Source organism: Sardina pilchardus, chromosome 10 (assembly GCF_963854185.1).
Source record: "Sardina pilchardus chromosome 10, fSarPil1.1, whole genome shotgun sequence".
Lineage (NCBI taxonomy): Eukaryota > Metazoa > Chordata > Actinopteri > Clupeiformes > Clupeidae > Sardina > Sardina pilchardus.
In genome coordinates this window covers 12,222,038-12,243,661 of record NC_085003.1, presented here as the reverse complement: position 1 = coordinate 12,243,661, position 21,624 = coordinate 12,222,038, and the positions used below count along the sequence as shown (strand labels likewise).

Genomic DNA, 21,624 nt, shown 5'->3' with positions numbered 1-21,624 from the left:
TAGTTATCACAGTGAATTAACGTCATTAGGTGTGGGATTGACTTATAAAGTGCAAGCTAAGCTTGAGTGGCAGGGATTTGATTCAAATACAATGACACGAGAAGCCTTGTTAACTATACACAGCTAATCGGATTCTACATCTCTTTATTCATAATACTGCTTCCAATTAAATAATACCACGCACGCACTGCAGTATGCTGTTTGAGATTATATTGAAAATGTCGGTTGTAAGTCCTTTCATTGCCAGGCTGCATCACTGACTTTGATAATTGTCGTCCAAATACATGATGAGTTTGTCGGACGTGATAATTTATCATGGAATACATCTGGCAAGGCATGTGACTGGTTAGTGAGAGAGCTGTCGTCGTCAGGTCCTTCAGATAGGTGTAGTTGTGCAGTTGTCTCAAAAGTTTAACTAGAGAGCTGTGCGGTGAATGGGTGCAGTCCAACCCTGAGAGATAGCGTAACAAGCAGAGAAGACTGAAGAAACGGGAGAGGGGGCATATGAGACTGACAATTGTTCCCTCAGACTGATGTGCTCGATTGAAGCGAACATTATCAGATGAGAATCTGAATAAACTAGGGGACAAACCGGAACCACACAAACAGAAGACGATTGATGCCAAAAAATAAAAACAATCGGAATAGGATATGCTCGGAATAGGACTGACTTGCGCCCTGGCGATGTTGGAAGACCATGCGCTGTTAACGGAACGATAGTTGGTTTCTTTCTTCAAGAGGACCACTAGACCAGCAGCCTTTCTTGGTCTAACCATGTCTTTTGAATTTCGAGCGCTGCTTTTCGGAATTGTCACTATGTTAGTGATATTTTTGATAATTGCTGACATTTCTGAAGTGGAAGAAGAGATATCGTAAGTATGTTATAATTAAGGTTAAAGCAATCCTTTCAAATACGTCTAGGATATGTTTAGCGCCACGTGCAGACATTTCATTTATGTGATGTGTTTTGGTTCATTGACTGCGTTGATTTGCCTTTTAATAATAAATATTTTATGAGGTAATGCATACTGGCTATTAAAATGTAATGCCTCGAAGCATTAACAACTTTGTTTGTTCTGAACATAAGTGAATATAAACGCACTGCATCGTAAGAATCAACAGTGCAAGTGCTTTATTACCTAGCCTTGTGTGTGTGTGTGTGTGTGTGTGTGTGCGCCTTGACTTGCACAGCTGGTGAAGTTGACGTCTAACAAAAGCCCATGGGGTTGAAGATGAACATCAAATTCACAAAGTATTTCTGCTAAAATGAACAGCAGCAAGCCAAGATTTTCAGAGCTTGCTAGCCATAGAGTAACAACACTGGGCATTTCTTGTGTGAAATTGTATATTGCTATTTCACCTTGAAGGTTCTCTAAATCAGGTAGGAACAGGTATGGCAGGCCAATGCGCACCTTGAGCCACCGTGACCTGCTCAAACTGCCTCCAACCTTGAATCAATAGCATCATCAAAGCCAGAGTAGCTGAGCAACCCCTTGGCACAGTGACAAATGGCACACAGGCAATGTGTGGTGTGCTTCAACACTTCAGCATTCTGTTTGCCCAGAGCTCTATTCAGTACATACTGAAATGGGGTTTGGAGGATGGCTGAGAGCAGAGAGGAGATTACTGTTTGATTTGTCAGCAAGGGAGAGAGCAACTGCTTGGAGACAAAACTAAAGAAAACTGTCAGCCCTTACACCAAATATAATTGAGCCACTTCAGTGTGAGATGCCTCTCCTATGTCTATCTCGCCTAAAATAAGACCTCCTGCTGAATGAGAGATGCTACACACAAGCACTTGAGAGTGAAAGACTTCTGAGGTTTGGGAGAACAGTCTTTGGAGGGAAAAAACACGGCAACAACCTCAGGCTGTTTGCTGCATTCAGATATCAACATAGCAGCATGTTGTTTGTTTATTTTTGATAAGATAAGTCAGGCTCTTCTTTGTTGAATCTGATGCCCATTGGTAATTCACCGGGTTTGTCTTATTTTTTGCACAAATAATTGAGGAATGGCATGTTCCCGTGGCCTGCCACGAGGGAGATTGAACAAAAGGCTTCAGACTCCTTGTTTGCTTGCCAGAATGGTTTGTAGAGCAAGATGCAATTGTACATTTCCTAATTAGGATTTTCACTCTACATTGGGAGCTGATATGTGGGCGCTTTTGGAACCAACATTGTTATTCTTATTTGTCTTAATCCAGTTACTCTGTCATTGTAGGACTTGAGTTTGCAAATATCAGGTGTGTTTGTGCCATCCCCTCTAGCAGCTCAGCACAGCACATGCTTTGTCTTGCTGAAGTAAACATCTCTTCCTTGAACAGATGCCTTGATTGCTGGCAATCAAAACTGCCTTAAGAGAGTAGCCGTTTTTCTTGATTGCCCCATAATCGCCCCGAACTTATAAATGTACAAAATATTGCAGTGCACTACACTGTTTTGCTATAGTGTACTACAGCGAACAGCAGTTCAGCTGTACCCTATGAGTGATCAGACATTCCCATGTTTAGTGGGGGGACACTCACATGCTTGGTGGGGAGTGCCTCTTGTGCCACATATGTCAGTCACATCTGTCATTGTCACTCAAAGGGGCTGATAGCCTACATATATATAAACAACTAATGGCTATGTCAACACTTGCTTATAAATTGACTTTACCTTCCCCACGAATTTACGCAGTAATAGCAATCGTAAGCCAAGTCTAAACTTCTTTGGATGGAATTCTTTGGGAATTCAGGCTCTGAATCAGTACAAAACATTGTGTTTTTCTGTTCCTCTTCCCATTTGTTCACTTGGGTGGGTTGTCGTTAGAAGCAATCATCCACAGGTTATCTTCACTTCTCAAGAGGACTCTGCTGCTGATTGCAGAGGCTGCACCTGTCCAGCCTGTCTTTCAAATGATAATTTTCTACTCCATCTTGTTCTGAAGTCTTGCATCAATGGAATGGCGGCTCTGTTTTGTGGCCCTGCCATCTTTTTGATGTATGACGGTCTGTTTGTATCTCTCATATCTGTCTTATGAGCACATTCCTCATTTAAATGTATATTGGGGACACACAAGCCTCAGACAACCTCAGTCACTGGTGACATCTAGAATAAAATTGGATGAAATATTGGCCTTCATGTGCAGCATAAGTTGCGGCAAGTCAACAGTGTAGGAATTTTTCACAACCCTGACTATCTATTCCCTTTTCCACAGGAACATTGGAGAATCTCAGAAGTATTATTTGCAGAGCTCAGCTAACACACTCAACAGGTTTGTAGAGAATATTTTGTTCAGTGTCCCAGCTGGCTGGTGAACAAAATAAATGTTAAATTCTAAATTGCGTAGACACTTTTTTGATTAGCAGCATATGGCGAATTCTCATGAGACTTTTTTCTTTTGAAAGAAGTGGCTTTCCTTGTTTCCATAGAAACATGTGAAATGTTTTTGTTTTTGGGAATGCATTGGAGATCATCAACTATCTGAATAAATAATTGACCAGATAATTACATTTCAAATGCTTTTAATCATATGAAAATGTGAAGTTTATCTAATTATGTCATCCATTCAAGTCACAGTCTAAGTCATCAGACTGTCATCATCGTGATCATCTTCACACTGTTGCATGAAATTGTGATCCATTTAATGTCCCAAATTGAAATATCCTTCAAATGGTTAAGAGTATAATTTGCCATTTGTCATTGTCAAACTAAGGTTTCTACCACTGCCATATTCTGAAAGAGTAAAGCATAGTGTTTGGCAGCATTTGTCCTGCCTGGTGATTATTATGCATTTGGTTTTTCAGGGCAAAATAAACTTGGATAGACAAGGTCAGACAGGCGTACAATACAATAAGCAAACACCCTGCATAAATAATATTGGATAAACATGTTTTGTTGTTTAATTTTACAACATGCTTTTTAGTGACTGACTTTTTAGCTGCGGAAGATTCAGATTGACAGGTCCTCCTGTTGGTGTCTAAAGCAACACCTCTCCTACCAAGCTCTGCTCTTAACATTCCACACCGCTGCTGAGCAGAGAGACCATGGTGGCCTTGCTAATGCTTGATGTCCTTTTCTCTCCCGTTATCTCATCCTCAGGAGTGTTGCGTTGGTGCCCAGCCCTACTCCTGCTCTGAAATCCAAAGGAGACAACAGCTCCTCTGTTCAGTTAGCCAGAAACGGAACCACCGCGTCCCCTCCGGAATGGACTTTTAACAGGACACTCTCCAACATGATCAGGCACAACTTCATCCTTTTCCTCACAATTCACTCACAAATACTAAACATTATTTGAATGAGCTGTCAAACTATGAAACAATGAAGTCTGAGAATGTATCTCTCTCATTCAGGAAGAATATCCTGAAGTTTTTAGACCCCGAGAAAGACATTTCCATACTGAAGGGAACTCTGAAGCCCGGAGATGTCATCCATTATGTGTTCGACCGCCAAAGCACGATGAATGTCTCCGAGAACCTGTACAGTCTCCTGCCCACGGCCTCGCCAATGAAGAACCAGCACCACAAGCGCTGTGCCATTGTGGGGAACTCTGGGATACTGCTGAACAGTAGCTGTGGATCTGAAATCGACTCGTATGACTTTGTCATCCGGTAGGTCTTCACACAATGCACGATGATTTAAAAATCCCCCCCAAAGGGCCAAGATATTTCCAAGCTGGTAGCATCACTGTTATAGCCGTTAACGAGCAACTCTTTGATCATTCAGGAGATTTTTTTTTTTTTTCTAATCTGTCCTTTTTCAGAAATGGTTCACAGAGATGTTGAGTGCCATTTATATACCTGCTGAGAACATTTTTACTAAGCTTCTGCAGTCCTTTGAAAGCGTAATGAGTTGCCAGTGGCACTACTGCTTCTACTGGGATGATTCGTGTCGGTCACACACTGTAGACTTGGACTTGATGTGTTATATGAAAAGGCAGGTGTTTAATGAGTGTTGTGCCCTGTGGCAGTGCTCTTCTCGTGTGCATTTTAATTAAAACAACCTCTAGAAAAAGCAGCCGTCTCTGAGGTCGTGCTGAGTCGGTAATTGTCCCTCGTCTTTGAGCAGCATATGAATGGTAAGCCAGGCTGTTATTTCTCTGGTCTTTTGTATCGTTAAGCCTCACTGTCACCAAACTCCATTTATATCCACCCTGCCAACCGCCACACCCCACTCCACCCCACCCCACCCTTCCCCTCCCCTCCCCTCCCTTTCGGCTCCCTGTCTCCAGGGCACCGAGGTCAGCTCACCCAGGTCCCTGAGGGGTCTAAATCCCGCCACTGGCGCTCCAGTGTCCACCCCAGCAGCGCCGAGTGGGCAGGGGCGGCCGAGCAGGGGAGCACTTGAGCGCGCGGCTTACCCAGAGCAGCCGACGAGGAGTGGTCACATTGAGCTAATGGAGCGGAGGGGATTTGTCGGGGTACTCAGGCAAGGAGATAATGCCCGGGCCGGCCGGCGCGCTCTCCCACCGCCGCAGACCGGCCCCATTCTGTTTTTCTTTTTATCTTTCTCTTTTTTTCTTCTCTTTTCGCAAGCCACCCACCCGTCGGCCTACTTTGATAGATCAAGGCGCGGCTGCTAGCTCATTACCCCTGTCCTCAGCAGATGGTCATCTGTGTGGGATGGGACGTAGTGGAGAGGAGAGGAGAGGAGAGGAGAGGAGAGGAGAGGAGAGGAGAGGAGAGGAGATGGGCGATCGGGAGGTGTGTCGTTAGGGGAATATCATTAGCTGAGCTAGGAAGATGGTGATTAGTATATATTTTTTATGGGTTTTTGTGTGTGTGTGTGTGTGTGTGTGTGTGTGTGTGTGTGTGTGTGTGTGTGTGTGTGTGTGTGTGTGTGTGTGTGTGTGTGTGTGTGTGTGTGTGTGTGTGTGTGTGTGCGCACGCGCGCATGTGTGGTAGTGGCGAAGCAGACAAAAACCAGGAGGTGTTTGTTAATGGTGATATTATTAGCAGAGTTTCCAAGAATGTGATGGTGGCATGTGTGCCCTGCTCAGTTTGACCCCCAACATGGTGTCAGCGATGGAGGAGGAGATCTCGTGTGGCCTGGCTGGAAGTGTTTTTGTGAGTTTAGCGTCCTGTGAATGTGTCCGTGTCGTGATAAAGGTCAGCTGAGGCTCTGGAGCTCGGTCCCCATCCCTGTGGCTGTGGGCTTTTAGATAACAGCAGTGGCAGCTCTAGGCTACCTTCATTCCAGGGATTTGCTTCGCCATGGCGTGTGTGTTTTCAGCTCCACGCCACATACTGTATGCTGGGAGCAATACGAATGGCAGAGGTGATGGGCAAGGCAGACTATTAATATTGAAGGATGAGTGTTGAAAAGTTGCAGAAACCTTGCTGTGCTGTGGAGAAGCAGCACAGAGGGCAAAATGAGTGCAGGCACCTTTGCCCAATCGACTGTTCTTTCAGTGATCAGAGGTTACTCTTTAAGGTACCTGGAGGAGTCAGGTTTGTTTGCATCACTTCACAGTACAGCCCCCAGGATATGCACCTGCTGCGGAACATATACGGTGCTTTTCTTCTCTCATATTCTCCACCGTGGCTCGCCTTTTATCTGTTCCCTTTGGTTTCTGTTCTCTCTCTCTCTCCCCCTCTCTCTCTCTTTCTCTCTCTCTCTCTCTCTGTCTGTTCCCCCTTTTGTTGTCTGCTTTTTTATTGTACCTCTCTTCTGCCAGCCTTCCTTGAACCACCCCCCCCCCTCCCCAACACACACACACACACACACACACACACACACACACACACACACACACACACACACACACACACACACACACACACACACACACACACACACACACACACACACACACACAAGCTCTCTCTCTCACACACACACACACACACACACCTCCAGGACTGGCCAAGGTTTCTTTGTATTAGAAAGTGATGACTTGGGAGTTTTTCCACTTCTCACTCTTACTCTGGGCCTTGATTTCTAAACACCTCCAGCTTTTAAACCCATGCAGTAAATTGGCACAACATAGATAAATAAGGTGGAAAATTGGGCCGAATTGGGAATAGACATTTTAGCAATTGTTTTTTTTGCACAACTTAATCAGTTGTGTGATATTAGTTTCAAAGAACAAACAATTCTTGCATTTTCCTCTATTGATCTACTGATATTACGATGACGGAACATTCACAACGTTTCCAGAGAGGAATGGGATTGAAATTACTATTACAACTGGCAAACAAACACAGAACAATGCAATTATACCAGATATTGAAATGGTTTGGCTTGAATGATTTTCATTTGTGAGACACTGCAGTATTTCTTTTTTTAAGTATGTCTTAGGGGCTTTTGTTTGCGTGTAGATAGGACAGTTGTAGTTGTAGAAAAGTGTGTGGTGTGTGTGATAGGAAGCGAGATGGGGTGGGGGATCTACACTGAGTAAACCCAACCTGAACTGTGGGCGATTTGATTTAGCCCTGCAGCTATGACTGGAAACCTCCCTATGGTTCTACCCTACTTGTCTGGTGATAGCCAGGCTAGTGGGGTTCTGGAAATGACCTGGATGTGGTGTATAGGGATGGGTATTGATAAGTTTTTATCAATATCGATGGCATTATCGATTCTGCCTATCAATCCAATTCCTTATCAATTCTCTTATCGATTCCCAAAAAATGTAGGTGCACCCACATTTTTCATTGCATCACCTTTAACGCCAAAAGGTCACCTTTTATCGCTCTCCTTTCATATAATGTGAATGATTTTTTAACAATAAGGCGTAGAAAAAGCTTGTCTTTATTTAAAACACAATAAGGAATATACATATTCTTTATAAAGAAGTATAAAGATGTATATAGCCTACAGTGTATATATATAATATAATATAATTCTTTATATATTCTAATCTATAGCCTACTACTGACATGACATTCATGACTATTCATATTACAACTCTGCCTCTTTAATTCAGCTGTCGGCTTGAAGCCTCAAATTGTAAACAAAGTAGCATAGTTGGCTAGCTTATTATACTCTACTGGTTGGACTGTTCAGTTTCCCCACGTGTGTTTAAGTTGCAAGGTAGGCTAATACTTTGTCTCCTTGGGACAGGCCCTTGTGAGTCTTAGAGTTGGAAAACATTGAGATGATCAGTCAACTTGAATGCAAGAGTTTGAATCAAATTTGTGCAGTAGCCTACGCTATGATGCTAACCGAATGTCGCTAGTTGTCTTCTATGCGTCATTGCTTTCACGATTGTGAATGTGCATGTCGAGGGGCGGGTGTCGCGCACGAGAGAGGGAGAGGGAGAGAGAGAGAGAGAGCGGGCCAAGGGGGTTACTTATATACAGTTTGGCAAAGTTGCACGCATAGTCTACAATTAAAACTTGTGAAGGAAACGTATGCTTTCACCCGAGCAGCGTCAGGTGCACCTAGAATTATTTTCAGGCACACTCTTAAACATTTTGGGCGCATATGCACTCTGGAGCCCTGGACCGGGCAACGTTAGCACCCCTCCGTAGTCTGTCAAACTCTTGGAGCTTAATCCCATGCTTCACGGACAAATGTTTTAACATATTGCTGGTATTACTACCCTTACACGATTTGACTTGTAGTATGAGTCGTCGCAGAGGGCGTGTAGTAACACAAAATTTCAGGAAAACTGGAAAAGGTCCGACGTCATGCAGGCTGAGGGAATCGTTAAGGGAATCGATAACAAAAAAGACGTACGATGTCGATGGAATTGATAAGTTAAACCCGGTTCCAAGACGGAACCGGTTATCGATGCCCAACCCTAGTGGTGTAGGTGCTACCACTGTGCACCACAGCTCCAGCTTTCTTTGAGAAGAACAGAATATATGAGGATTTGCATCTAGATGCCGTCTGTTCATTGGAAAGGGCAAGTCTGAGAGTGCCCACACAGTGACCTGATGACATGTGGATCTTACTAATCTGCCATTATGCCAAAGGTCAATAGGACATTTGAGTCGCAGACCCATGTGAACACTGTAAAATGCCAAAGTTTCTAGAGTGAAGAATTCATTGAGCTTGTCTTATCATGTATTTGTGGTGCTTTGAATATCACTGAATGGTTTTTGATATTCTCTTTGAGTACCCCTATTTTTTCAGCTCGCTCATGCACATGGTGTTAAGAACGTTTTGGGGAAATGAAGCGCTTGACTAAAAGGAACTCGAGCCAGAGGCTTCCTCATAAATATTCTTAGTTGTCCTCATTGCAGAGATAAAAACTGGGGCCCTTTTTTGATAACCCTGGGGGGCTTCTCTTACCATAGACAGCCCTAAGCAGTCCAATGAGTTGCTAGAGTGTGTGTTTATCAGTTTGCATTATGTCTCAAGCTCACACAAAGCTAATGGTCTTCAGCAGAGGTGCAGTGTGACTTCTCTGTTATGTAAGAAAATAACGTGTAACGTTTGGGGCCCAAGCCCCTTCATCAGATATCATGTTGTCGCAGTTGTCTGGTGAAGGGCTTGGGCCCCAAATATTACACATGGTGATATACCATTAAATTAGCAAAAAAATGCTAAGGAGCATATTTTGGTGTACGGACTTCTCATTCTTGCCTGACATATGCTTGTCTGTCCGGCACCCAGTTTTGTATCACTTTTGGATGTATGTGTGTGTGACACACTTGAACACTTATCTGTTGTGTGCCGGGTCTCTCAGATGCAACTTGGCCCCGGTGGACGAGTTCAGCGCAGACGTGGGCCACCGCACCAGCCTGGTGACCATGAACCCGTCGGTGGTGCAGCGCGCCTTCCAGGACCTGTCCAGCGAGGAGTGGCGTCAGCGCTTCATCCGGCGGCTGCAGGACCTGAGCGGCAGCGTGCTCTGGATCCCCGCCTTCATGGCCAAGGGCGGCGAGGAGAGGGTGGAGTGGGCCATCCGCCTGATCCTCACGCACACGGTCAACGTGCGCACCGCCTTTCCCTCGCTCAGGCTGCTGCACGCCGTCAGAGGGTAAGGTGTGTGTGTGTGTGTGTGTGTGTGTGTGTGTGTGTGTGTGTGTGTGTGTGTGTGTGTGTGTGTGTGTGTGTGTGTGTGTGTGTGTGTGTGTGTGTCTGTGTGTCTGTGTGTGTGTGTATCTGTGTGTGTGTGTGTGTGTGTGTGTGTGTGTGTGTGTCTGTGTGTCTGTGTGTCTCTGTGTGTGTGTGTGTGTGTGTGTGTGTGTGTGTGTGTGTGGACTGGAGTCAGCCATCCATTTCATTCTCATGCATATGGTTAATGTGAGAGCCACCTTTCCCCCACACTGAGGAAGTAGCATGCTGATAGAGTGTGTAGATAAAGAGAGAGAGTGAATGAGTATGGGCACAAGTGTGTGTGTGTGTGTGTGTGTGTTTGTGTGTGTGTGTGTGTGTGTGTGTGTGTGTGTGTGTGTGTGTGTGTGTGTGTGTGTGTGTGTGTGTGTGTGTGTGTGTCTGTGTGTGTGTGTGTGTGTGTGTGTGTGTGTGTGTGTGTGTGCGTGCATGCGTATAAACCTTAATGATCACACATACCCTGGAGAGACATTTATCCTGCAGCTTTAGAAGGTCTCAGCAGGCTATTTTTACCTGAGCTTAATGCTGCCAGCCACCTGTAGTCACCACAGGTTGCCACTGCCTACACCAACAGGTAAAACCTCAGCCATCCACAAGACTGTCACGCTTAAAAAAGAAAAACTTTTTAATCAACCTTTTTAATGAAAGTTGATTTGATTTGATGAGACACATTTAGATTTTCCTCTCTTAATCTTTTTCTTGTTCTTTCCTTGTTAAGGTTTATGAAGAATTATAGCCTACATCTACAGTACGCTGACTAACTATATCCCTCCAGCACACTTTAAGACTTTAATCAGAGACACTTATATGTGAGGAGACACTGCACTGGAAAAATTGGCCATTGAAATGCATGGGGTAACTTGATGGCGGGTGTTTACACCGGTTTGCACATGTCCCGCCTCTTCCAGTGCCGTTGCTCCAATCATTTTGACGATCCTTTTTGAAAACTGCGTCGTGAAGAATTGAGCATGCGCAGTCCAAGATTACCAGTAAGAAAAAGGCTTTTAAGCGTTAATTTGATGCAAAACCACCAAACCTTTTCAGCGATTTTAATCTGATTTTCATCGTGATTTCATACATGTGATTTTTATGTCCCTTACACCATGGAACATGGACATCCAGCTCTCTCCCCATTCATTTAGATAGGGCCCTGGTCTTGTTCCGGTCAAAGTCGCTGCCCGACCCCCTGCCGAGTGACGTGACTTGCCATAAAAGTTTGCCTTAATGCTGTCCTCATTATCTCCTGTCCTCATTATCTCCTTCCCAATGAGAGGAGCTTTTTAGTTACTTGATATCAAATGCATACATAATGTAGAGAGAAACAAATATGTGTACTGGTACATTTAGCTAAGGCCCTGTCAACATTAACACAGTCAAGTAAATCTAAATATGCATAATACTATCCCTGTTTAGTCCTCTGTCCACATTAAAATGGCATATTCTGACACAGAAAACACTCGTTTTCCAGAGGCCAACAACACCGCTATTGTGTTTCAATGCTCATTCAATGTAGATTTTTGGAAAACAATATGAAATTAATAATGTGGGCGAAGACAGTTTTCACCTCAAATATGCGTTATTTCTATTTGCCCATGCTCAATATGAACAGGATCTATCACCTTATTTGACTGTTTGATTTGACAGCACAGGCATTTTCTATAGCCAGAGGAATCCATCTCAGGATTCTTTTCTTTCAGGCATTTTGTTGCTCTCGTAATGAAAACCTAAACCAGACTTCTACCTTCAAGTAAAAAAAAACATGTTTGTTATCTGTCTGTGGCTATTCCTTGTTCGCCTCATTATCTTGGTCTGATCCTGCTGGTAATGCCCACAGAAACCATTTACACAAGTTTTTGAAGGTAGAATGGAGGAATTTTGTGAAATTGCAGACTACCCGTCTGCCTGAGGCGAGTGCAGTAAAGGTCAGGCATCATATGCCGAACCACACATTACCCTTGGTGGTTCGTTTTTTTTTTTTTGTCTCGTCTGAATGCAGAGGTGCCCTTTAAATAGCTCAACCCCTACCCTGTGTGGAGCGGTGAGATCTCCTCAGTCCTCAGTGCTGTGGTGGCGGGGCTGGAGGATCGCTACCAGCCAGAGCCAGGCCTGCAGAGGGCCAGTCACTGTTGTTGCCGTTATTATCTGGGTGCCCTGCAGTTCAAGCCCTGAGTGAGAACACCAGATGTAGACTGTGGTGATCTATGCCCCTCTGTTACCAAAGGATTCGGTTACTCCACACTAGCCCCTGCAACCAAGTTCTTCTGCCACCTCCCCCCATGACACACACACACACACACACACACACACACACACACACACACACACTGCATGCTGGTCGCACACTCTCACATTCTTGTGAGTGAAAGGCACCACATGGTGACAGGGGCCAAGATGTATAGCGGGGCTTATTTAAGGATGAGTGGAACGCCATTGTGGACCTGAGACCAGGGAGGGTCCAGTGCTTTTTAATGGATATTGCTGAATGGTCGAGGGCTTCTCTTTTTAAGTGGTCCGGTCATAGAGTTTAACCATGAGGCTTTGTATGGACTAGATCTACATATATGTAGGCAGCGGTGGTTACACCAGTGCAGTGGATCTGTGAGAATGAGCTGTGTGTGTGTGTGTGTGTGTGTGTGTGTGTGTGTGTGTGTGTGTGTGTGTGTGTGTGTGTGTGTGTGTGTGTGTGTGTGTGTGTGAGAGTGTGAGAGCACATATTTTCTAATTCTGTGTCATCCTCAATGTCCACTCATTGTATTTCATTTAGACTGGTTTGTGAAGTTTGCATGGAGTTGTGATGGCTCAGTCATCCACCAACCCCCTCTCTCTAAAACCACCAGTTGGCCAGTCAGCTCGTTGGCTAACTTAAACTGTAAAATAAATGCTGTAGAAATGTTTAAAGGTACACTATGCAAATTTGATGGTAAACAAACTTGTAACAGGGGTACCGTCCACCCATACAGCATAGCATTACCGTGTCAGTAGATATAGCTCTTTGGAGATGGCTCTTTGTTTTTGCCTGTAGTTAGTCCTTTGCCTCCACAACAAAAGCATTTTCATTGTATACAGGTGGAACAAGCCACAAGAAGAATACAACGGCAGAATAAGATATAAATATATGACTCTAGGGTGGGCTCTACAGTCACCAAAAATACCTGAAACTGCATAGTATACCTTTAACCAAAATAAATGTAAAAAATCCAAAAAGGACATTGCATGTAAATACTATGCTGTTGTAAAACTAAACGAACCATACCGTTTTCAACCAATCCCTTCTCTCCACAGCTACTGGCTGACCAATCAGGTGCAGATCAAACGGCCCACCACTGGTCTTCTGATGTACACCATGGCCACGCGCTTCTGTGACGAGATACACCTTTATGGCTTCTGGCCGTTCCACAGGGACCATCAGGGAAAGCGGGTGAAGTACCACTATTACGACACACTCACCTACCAGTTCACGTCTCGCGCCAGCCCCCACACCATGCCACTGGAGTTCCGGACACTGAGCTCGCTCCATAGACAGGGGGCGCTCAGGCTGCACACCAGTGCCTGTAGTAGCCCTGCAGCTTGAACACCCCCAACCCCACCCCATCTAAAAAGGGCCCCCTCCAAAACAATGCACTATACGCCCCCCTGACTGGGGTGGAGTGGATGCTGGTGGGGATATCTAAGGAAGAGCACCTGTGTTTGTATGCCAGCTCAGACCTATGTTAGTCGGATTCTGGGGATTTGGAAGAGTCAGTGTTCCCTTTTTTAAAAAAAAAAAACACTTTTTAGAACATAGTTAATGCAAGCCCATTGTTTGGCGCTGAAGTGAGCTCTTTGACTAAATGTGGAATAACTTTAGCCCCTCTTTGCAAGAGATGGATTTACATTTTGAATGTACTGACTGCCAAAAAAGGGATTTGCGTAGTGTTTGTTTGTTTTTAAGCATTCCATTGTCATTGGAAGTTTTAGGATGCTACTTAACAGGGTACACAAATGCTTTGGCATTTGTACACTTAGGCAAGGTTATGTTGTCTGACTCAACATCTAAAGTCGGAAGGTGAGCATTCAACTTTGTTGGGTTTTATGCAAGTCAACAAGATAATTGCTGTTAAATTCAGAATCCTGTACAACCACCTGCCCGGTCTGAAGTTACAACAACTCCTTAGTTGTAACCGCTGAACGTGCACAATGTTTACAATTTCCTCAGTGTCTCACAGCAAACATTAGAGAAAATGACAGAGCTTACTGACATGCAACAGTAGCACACTTTGAGGGTCTGATTGAAATGTATTATTCATGAGCCATAAATGTCAGTAAATTCACTGTTTGTAATTTTCTAAAAGAAAGCTTGAAAAAAATGTTGCAAATGTTTGTTGTGCCTGCAAGGTATATATTTTGCCACTAGAGGGAGCTGTTTTGATGAAATACAAAAATGTTGAGGGCTCGCTTGCCTGCAGTTAGTGTGATGAGTCATTTTAAACAAGTGCCAGTTCAATTAATTCATGGGGTCTCTCTTAAATCACATGGTACAGAAATGTATTGATTGAATGGAAAATGAATGTAACTGCATGTTCAAGAGCTTATTTATAAATGTGGCCAACATTTTCCAACAGTGCATACATCCTCATTGTTCTCCATGAAAACAAGTTGCACACGCACGCACACTCTCTCTCTCTCACACACACACACTTTTTGGAATGTAGTGTGGCGTGAGATAAAGTTGGTGTTGCTATGTGACACTGCTCAGTTTATTTCCTTCTTAAGATTCCAGGTTAAAATGTTTCCCATGTCTGGTTGAACTGGTTAGACAATGAGTTTAAGGAAGTTGACCGCATCAAAACCAACAGTGCTTCTTATGTAGCTCTGTGAGTGGGCACGTTGGAAATACAATATGTGTGCTGATTGTAAGGTTAGACTCTGAGAGCCACTTTGTGGTATGCAAAGTCTGGGAGATCCAACAGTCATGACTGGAAACACACCCAGCTGTTCACACAATGATATTTACACAGGCCTGGTCAACAGCAAACCCTCTGTCCTTCAGCTTTCCTTCAAACTTCCTCCCTCTGTTTTTCTTGACGCTTTCTGAGCTTTTACAGATAACACTAACTTAAATTCGGTTTACTTTTACATGATGGTCTTTCTCAGTTTTGAAAAAGATGAGCGTGAAGACTTATTTTCCTCATATTTGCTACTGTGATAGTATGTGACTATTATTTGACCGTTTCTGTCATCTTTTATTAAAAAAAAATCTGTCCTACAATAACATCAGGAATATTTGTTCTTTACCTGACTGCTGTTTCTCCTCTTGACATTTCATTTGACAAAAAAATGCATCAACAAGTTTACCATGTTTTCAGTGAATTGCATTTTCCCCAGAGGTTAGCAACATGTTATGCATTCTTGAGTTTTCCTACAAGCGGTGGTTTTTGTAGCTGCCTCTAAGGAATAAAAAAAAGTACAAGCCAAGCTTCACAGAAATTAGACAAAATATTTGAAATATTTCAAGTGCTCACCAGGAAACCTAGCAACGACTCATGTGTCCCCAACCATGTGATCTGTCCACATTAAAAAGAAATGTGTTGTTTGGACATGAAACATCTGAGACGTTCCATGTTGCTCTTATTATGCCTCCAGTTAAGCTAAAAATAGATAATAGACTTGCCGTAGACGTCAGCAGACCATCCGGAGTAATGAACACATTTGTCCATAAAAAGCGCATTTGTGTTCTTCAAAAATAGAAACAGCCTGAGACCAATAGTACTAAACCTAATTACAAGAGCAAAGCCCGCCACCGAGGTCACAGCTTGAGAGAGGATGTTCTGGAGAGATGTTCACATTTCCGGGTGTCAAAAATGTTAATAATTACTTGAATGTCATTTTGCAGAGAAAGGGCCTCCTTGTGTTTTTGTGCCTTTAAGCATGCACATAAACTTTTAAGACAGATGAACACGCCTACTTGAAGGCCTCAACAGTTCCTTTGTAAAAGTATGAAGGCATTCTCTGAATTGTACATGTGAAAATCTTTTTTTTTTTCTGTCATGTATTCTACTTGCTGGACATTTTTCCAATCATTTGTCTTGTACAACAGACTGAACAAGGTTATAAGGAAACTTGTCGGAACATTTGTGATATTTGTTGCCTCTGCAAGAAAAAGATGCGACGATCATGAACTCTGCTAAAACGGTTAACGATGTAGTGGGAGTAAAGTAATTTGAGACGGAATGTCACAAATTACCCTGAATCTTGACTTGTTTTTGTAAAATCATTTATTTTCAGACCACTTGTAGACACTCTAGACGTTGAAGTGATGTTTTCTTAGAGGCTCTCAAAGAGCTTTTTTTAAAAAGCAAAGATCAAACAGTTTGACAGTTGTTGTTGTTTTCCCCTATATTTCTGTGGTATTTCACACCATAATCACACTGAATAACTATACTAACATCAAAGAAATCTGTCTTGTGGTCAGTCTAAAAAAAAAAGCTGTAGCACATGCAACTGTTGTGGGCTCACAGCGGATTTTATTCTGTGGTGAATCTGCCACTAGTTTATTCCTAGGACTAAGGAGACAACAGAAGTCACGGTGAGAGTATAAGGACAGTTTGAAGACATCAGACATGTACAGAGAAATCAGTTCCATATATAACAAAACAGGAAGAATATTAATTTATTACAATCTTTATGAAAATAAAATATTTAACTCATTGAAATATACAATTTTTGAAGATTCCAGTTTTTAATAACTATGGAACACATGGTTCAGTCACTTGACCTATGTCAAAATCATGTTCTATATATATATATATATATATATGTATATATATGTATTTGTATATATATATATATATGACGATTATCAAAATGAACACACAATCTGTGGCTATGAAGTATACACAAATCAACAAAACCAGCACATTAGCATGTGACATTCTTCACAAATGATTAAAAAAAAAAAAAAAATGTTCATTTAAAGATGAATGCAAAAACATAGATGGCTTGCCATAGATGGCAAACATCTAAGGAAATATGCATGAATTAACAAGTGTTTCTTTACAACACCATTGCATTAGTAGATTGATGCTTCAACAGGGTGCATAGACATGATGCACCACAGTCTAAAGTGCAGAGGATGACTATGGACATAGAAAGAATTGGTCTGAAAACATGATGGAAGTAAAAAAAAAAATAATAATAATAATAAAAAAGATAATGTTTATGACTTTTCAAGAAAGGCATAAAAAAACATGCTTTTGTAGAGTGCATTACCAGTCTGGATGGAATTTCCAGTCATTAGAAAGTCATTCTGACACATGAATCAATCATTCCCCTAATTAGACTTTGAACATCTAAGTACAGCGCCCCACCCATTGTATTCTGTTTATAAAAAGTATTTATACTTGGACTTAATTTTATGTTGTTAGCCAACTTGAACACTTAAACCAAAAAGAATGCCCCGTTCCCAACCCCACTGATAATGCACGCGGTCATTCCATTCACCACCCTTTGTGCACACTTCTATTCCAAACCCAGAACCGACGCAGATGATTTTTCAATGCTTCAATTGACTGCAAGAATAACAGATATGTCTCAAAAAATAATTGTCATGACCTAAAAAAAAAAACACAAAATAAAATGAACCATCTTTCTTCTATAGTTAATCGATTTAACCTGTCCAAAGTATGTTATTCATAGTATATGACTGTAAAAATGATCTTCAAATAAATCCCTATAAACAATTTCTGAGGTGTTAAGTTGGCTGGCTGACTGACTCTGTGGCACGCCATGACCAGTTACTATGGTCAATCATTAACGGCAGCAGTACACAGAATAGGCTCTGTTGAATCAGTCAACGAGACGTTAACTCTCATTCAACTTGAAAGTCTGCACATATACAGATATTGCATGGCAAAACAACCTCAGTATAACAGGCTATACACTTGTACATAGGTTATGGAGCATAAATGAACAGGATCCCATGATGTGACCACATACACAACTCCTAAAAGTTTGTCCAAACATGAAAACAGATGGTGGATCTGTCTTCCAACACTTTGTAACTTCTCAAGATGTGTTTCATGTAGAAAACATATTTGTTTCCAACACTTGTGAAGGTTTTGCTGGTTAAGAACAAAGGAAGTTATATCATTTAAATATTTTATTATTTGGCTACCAAGAGCACTCAACACATTTAGGCTGACATCTTACTGATATGTCCATATGTTAACAGAACTAACTGAAGCCATTGCAGCCAGTGCAAGCCCACACAGGTATTCAGTTCAAGGACACAAACTGAAAGTCATACAGTATGTACGCACTAATAGTGGTTTTCAATATTGTAAAAAGTTTACAAAAAATGTCTAAGGGTCTGAAGTGTCGAAAGGTTAAAGAGATTACATGAAAACCTTGAGCCTTTTGGTTTGGTCTGTTTGTCAAGAACTGGTTTCTTCGAATCTTTTATGGGAATGATACCAATTAGAGATATGTGCATTGTGTATAACACATATTAGCGTCAATCTTAAACTACATGATGACACATTAGGTGAGCACAAGAATGCATACCATCCCCCCCCAATAAAATATGAACATGTGACATGGGAAATGAATGTCAGTAGCAAAAACCATTGAATACCAGCAGTGTCTCACATGAGCTCCATACTTCTTCAGTGCATTCCCAGAGGTATTACTAATATTGGACTTCCAAAAGAAAACCTTAGCATTGGTTTCAGATGAAGTGCAACAGTTCTGTTGGTAAAGTAAAGTAGTGAAGTAACTTTTCCTTTCTCGTCTTTTAACTATGAACTATGGCTAAATGTTTAATCTAATTTCACATTCCCTCTTGATATGCAGGTAAGTTCTAGGCAAAAGAGTTCCAACAAGAACATTTATTTGATTATCAACAGGCAAATGCAGAGATGGCCAGGGATAAAACGTGGAGTCCTCCATGCCATTCTTATTGGAGCCATGAAATGGAAAACATGCCGGGATGATTTGACCTTCCTCCAATGTCCCGCTTACACCACTGAAGACTGGAAATGATCAATGGAGGGGAGTTGCGTGGAGACACAGCGAGTAAAGTCCTAATTTGGTGTATCCAGTAAAATTCAACATGTGCTGTAACATCATACAGATTTCATGATGATATTCACCTGGTGGGGGAAAAAAGAAAAGGTTTGCAACATTAGTTTGAAACACTTAATTTGATTTGCCTACAGTCATGGACTTTCAGCTGGAACAACCAAACATTTGATTTTTTTCGTGTCCTCTTAGAATGGTGGCCCCTCGAAGTCCAGCAATGGCAAAATAACTGTGGTTCAAAACAACTGCTTTTGAAGTCACATGGGATGGTCAAATAATTTGGTGAGGATAGAAAAATATGCAGTCCTGTTATGCTCCGTTTTAACATTCTTTTGGAAACCAAGAACCACAAAAAGTTGTTTTCTTGGACATTGGAGAACATGACAGGTAAACTAGAGGCCGTAAAAACCTCTTGACAGGAAACAGGGCCTACGCCAGAACAATTGAATGGGCGGAAGGGAGAAGTCAAATACCGACATTCTCAAACAGACTTTTTTCCAAATGGATTGGATGAGGATGTACAACACCCCAAAAGACTGCTCTGATATTATTAGTGAGAATCTCAAGTGCCATGATGATTGAAATGTCTGAATTGAGACAACTTTTAGACTTTTAACAACCCATATTCAAATAGTTTGCCGACTACACCACACAAGAATTTCACATTATTTGACTGAATAGCCGACACTTTTGCCATAAAATGGTGTGTGGCTACACATACCTATACCTGGTTTTGAGATGATACAGGCAAGATGAACAAAATGTCTACAGCTTATTGTTGATTATTCACAGATTTAACACATGTCATCGCTACAGGATGGAAAACGGCTCTTTGGGCGGCTCTTTTCGTCTCAGTCCACTCACCTGTATTTTACATCAAAAAGAGTCGAGTCGTCTTCATCCTCATTTTCTTCGTTTAAGGGAGCCATCTCGACTCTTTCGGCAGGTGTAGTGATTATATCATATTTCCGAGTCTTCCTGATCTTCTTGCCAGATCTAAAACACAGAATAGGCTGTGTGAACAAGAGCTCAGGTAAAATGGGTTACGTGTTTCAATTTAATTTAAGACAGCGAGCATGAATGTCCCTGATTTCTGTCCAACAAACAGCTGGCCCTTGACATCCCCGTATTACCAGATGGAAAGGATTAAGCGCGTGTATTAGTGGCCTTGATGCTTTTCCATCTGTGACGAAGTGGTCTACACTCAGTCGAACAAAATACGTTTCAATGAAAAAAAATATAGGGTAACATACAACCAAAACATCATGTATTACGAGTATCGTGTGCAATATTATTACATGTTGACAGGATCGTGGCACCTAACTCTGGTGAGACATCAGATGCATTGTCGTCCAAACCGCATTAACAAACTGAATCAATGGTGACGCACAACTTGCAATTAAGCGGAGTACCTCGTAGACAGCAAACTTTTCAGGGACAAACTGACAACGTGCAACATGCATACAGGTGAACTTTGGCTATGTTTTAGATCATCACAATAATTAATGTTGTAATTACAAATTAAGCTTAGTATGACTTACCTATACACTTTATAGACCAGACATGTGATAAGCAATGTAGTTATTACGCATATAAATATGACAATATTTTTAAGAGTCGGGAGATCTTTCAGCATCGATGAAATGCGTGATCCGACTGTGACATCCTCTGTGTCATTATGCAAAGTATTATTTCCAAGAGATGTTGAATTCATCTGCGTTTCTGTTGACGGAGTATGAGGTTCTCCGCGGACTCCCCAAGCGACCGCAATAAAAAGAGTGATGGCAAAGCAGTGGGACAACATCATTTTTCGTTCCACAGCGCTTCTATTTGGTCCGTTTAGACAGATACAAAATATATACTTTGGCGAGCTGCTTGATATTTTTACACTCAATACTTGACAGGTCGATCTCAGCCTTGTTTTCCCACAATGTGACGCAGTAAATGCTTAAATGGGCATTTCAAAATATCCGCGAAGGTGGTCCGCCATAACAACAAATTCCATCTTCATCTATTCCAGTTTATGGTATAGTAGCGGAATATGTCTCCAGTGCTTTCAGTGGTGCGTCCCTCCAACAGCCAACGCGCTAGCGCGTTTGTTCACTCCTGTTTCCTGGTTTTAATGGAATGCGTAGCAGGTAGGGAAAAAGTGGTTATCTACCCCCGGAACCGGAAACACTCTAACAGTGATCCATTGGGGGTTACTATTAAATTTAAGTAGGAGGGGCTTTTCTCAGGAGAAATAACATAATATAACACTTACAGATAAATAATAGAATTTGCATGCATTATCTATTTGACTATAATTTACCCAGACAAAAAAGAGTGTTTGTAAACATGTCTATAGCCTATGGATTTCATTTCACTAGGCTAATAATTTACATTTATCATCACCATTTTGTCATTACTGTTAGCACCTTATCAGCCATGTCTTGTTAAGGGAATCTAAAACTAAACAGGTGCCATAACTCAGCGCCTCACTTAAAACTAGTATTAAGCACACTGAATTAAATTAAACAGTGAATTTGTTCTTCAACCTTCAGTAAATGCAAATGCATTTGTTCTTGAAATGTGTTCATAT

At 42.0% G+C, this 21,624-nt stretch overlaps 1 protein-coding gene and 1 long non-coding RNA gene across 3 annotated transcripts; one reads left to right on the top strand and one right to left on the bottom strand.

Annotated features, from left to right (window-relative positions):
- The first annotated feature begins 487 nt into the window (after nucleotides 1–487).
- On the top strand, nucleotides 488–15,223 carry st8sia2 (ST8 alpha-N-acetyl-neuraminide alpha-2,8-sialyltransferase 2). Of its 2 annotated transcripts, none has more exons than XM_062547139.1 (6): nucleotides 488–872; nucleotides 3,199–3,255; nucleotides 4,083–4,223; nucleotides 4,334–4,591; nucleotides 9,616–9,909; nucleotides 13,269–15,223. In XM_062547139.1, exons 1-6 carry the CDS (start codon nucleotides 775–777, stop codon nucleotides 13,555–13,557), a joined length of 1,137 nt encoding a protein of 378 aa, XP_062403123.1. In that variant the 5' UTR covers nucleotides 488–774; the 3' UTR covers nucleotides 13,558–15,223. The 2 variants fall into 2 exon arrangements, with proteins under 2 accessions (XP_062403123.1, XP_062403124.1); XM_062547140.1 differs by lacking the exon at nucleotides 488–872 and adding an exon at nucleotides 2,898–2,981.
- A 999-nt stretch (nucleotides 15,224–16,222) lies between these two features.
- LOC134094066 (uncharacterized) lies at nucleotides 16,223–20,043 on the bottom strand. The gene is made up of 2 exons (XR_009940414.1): nucleotides 19,908–20,043; nucleotides 16,223–19,114 (listed from the first exon to the last, which is right to left on the bottom strand). It is a non-coding gene; the product is annotated as an uncharacterized LOC134094066 (long non-coding RNA).
- Nucleotides 20,044–21,624: the final 1,581 nt, after the last annotated feature.

Bases quoted from the DNA above. Each gene is read 5' to 3' on its own strand.
- st8sia2 (XM_062547139.1), top strand. From the start codon at position 775: ATGTCTTTTGAATTTCGAGCGCTGCTTTTCGGAATTGTCACTATGTTA. The intron at 4,224-4,333 runs GCACAACTTCAT...TCTCTCATTCAG, and splicing joins ACACTCTCCAACATGATCAG to GAAGAATATCCTGAAGTTTT. The intron at 4,592-9,615 runs GTAGGTCTTCAC...CGGGTCTCTCAG, and splicing joins TCGTATGACTTTGTCATCCG to ATGCAACTTGGCCCCGGTGG.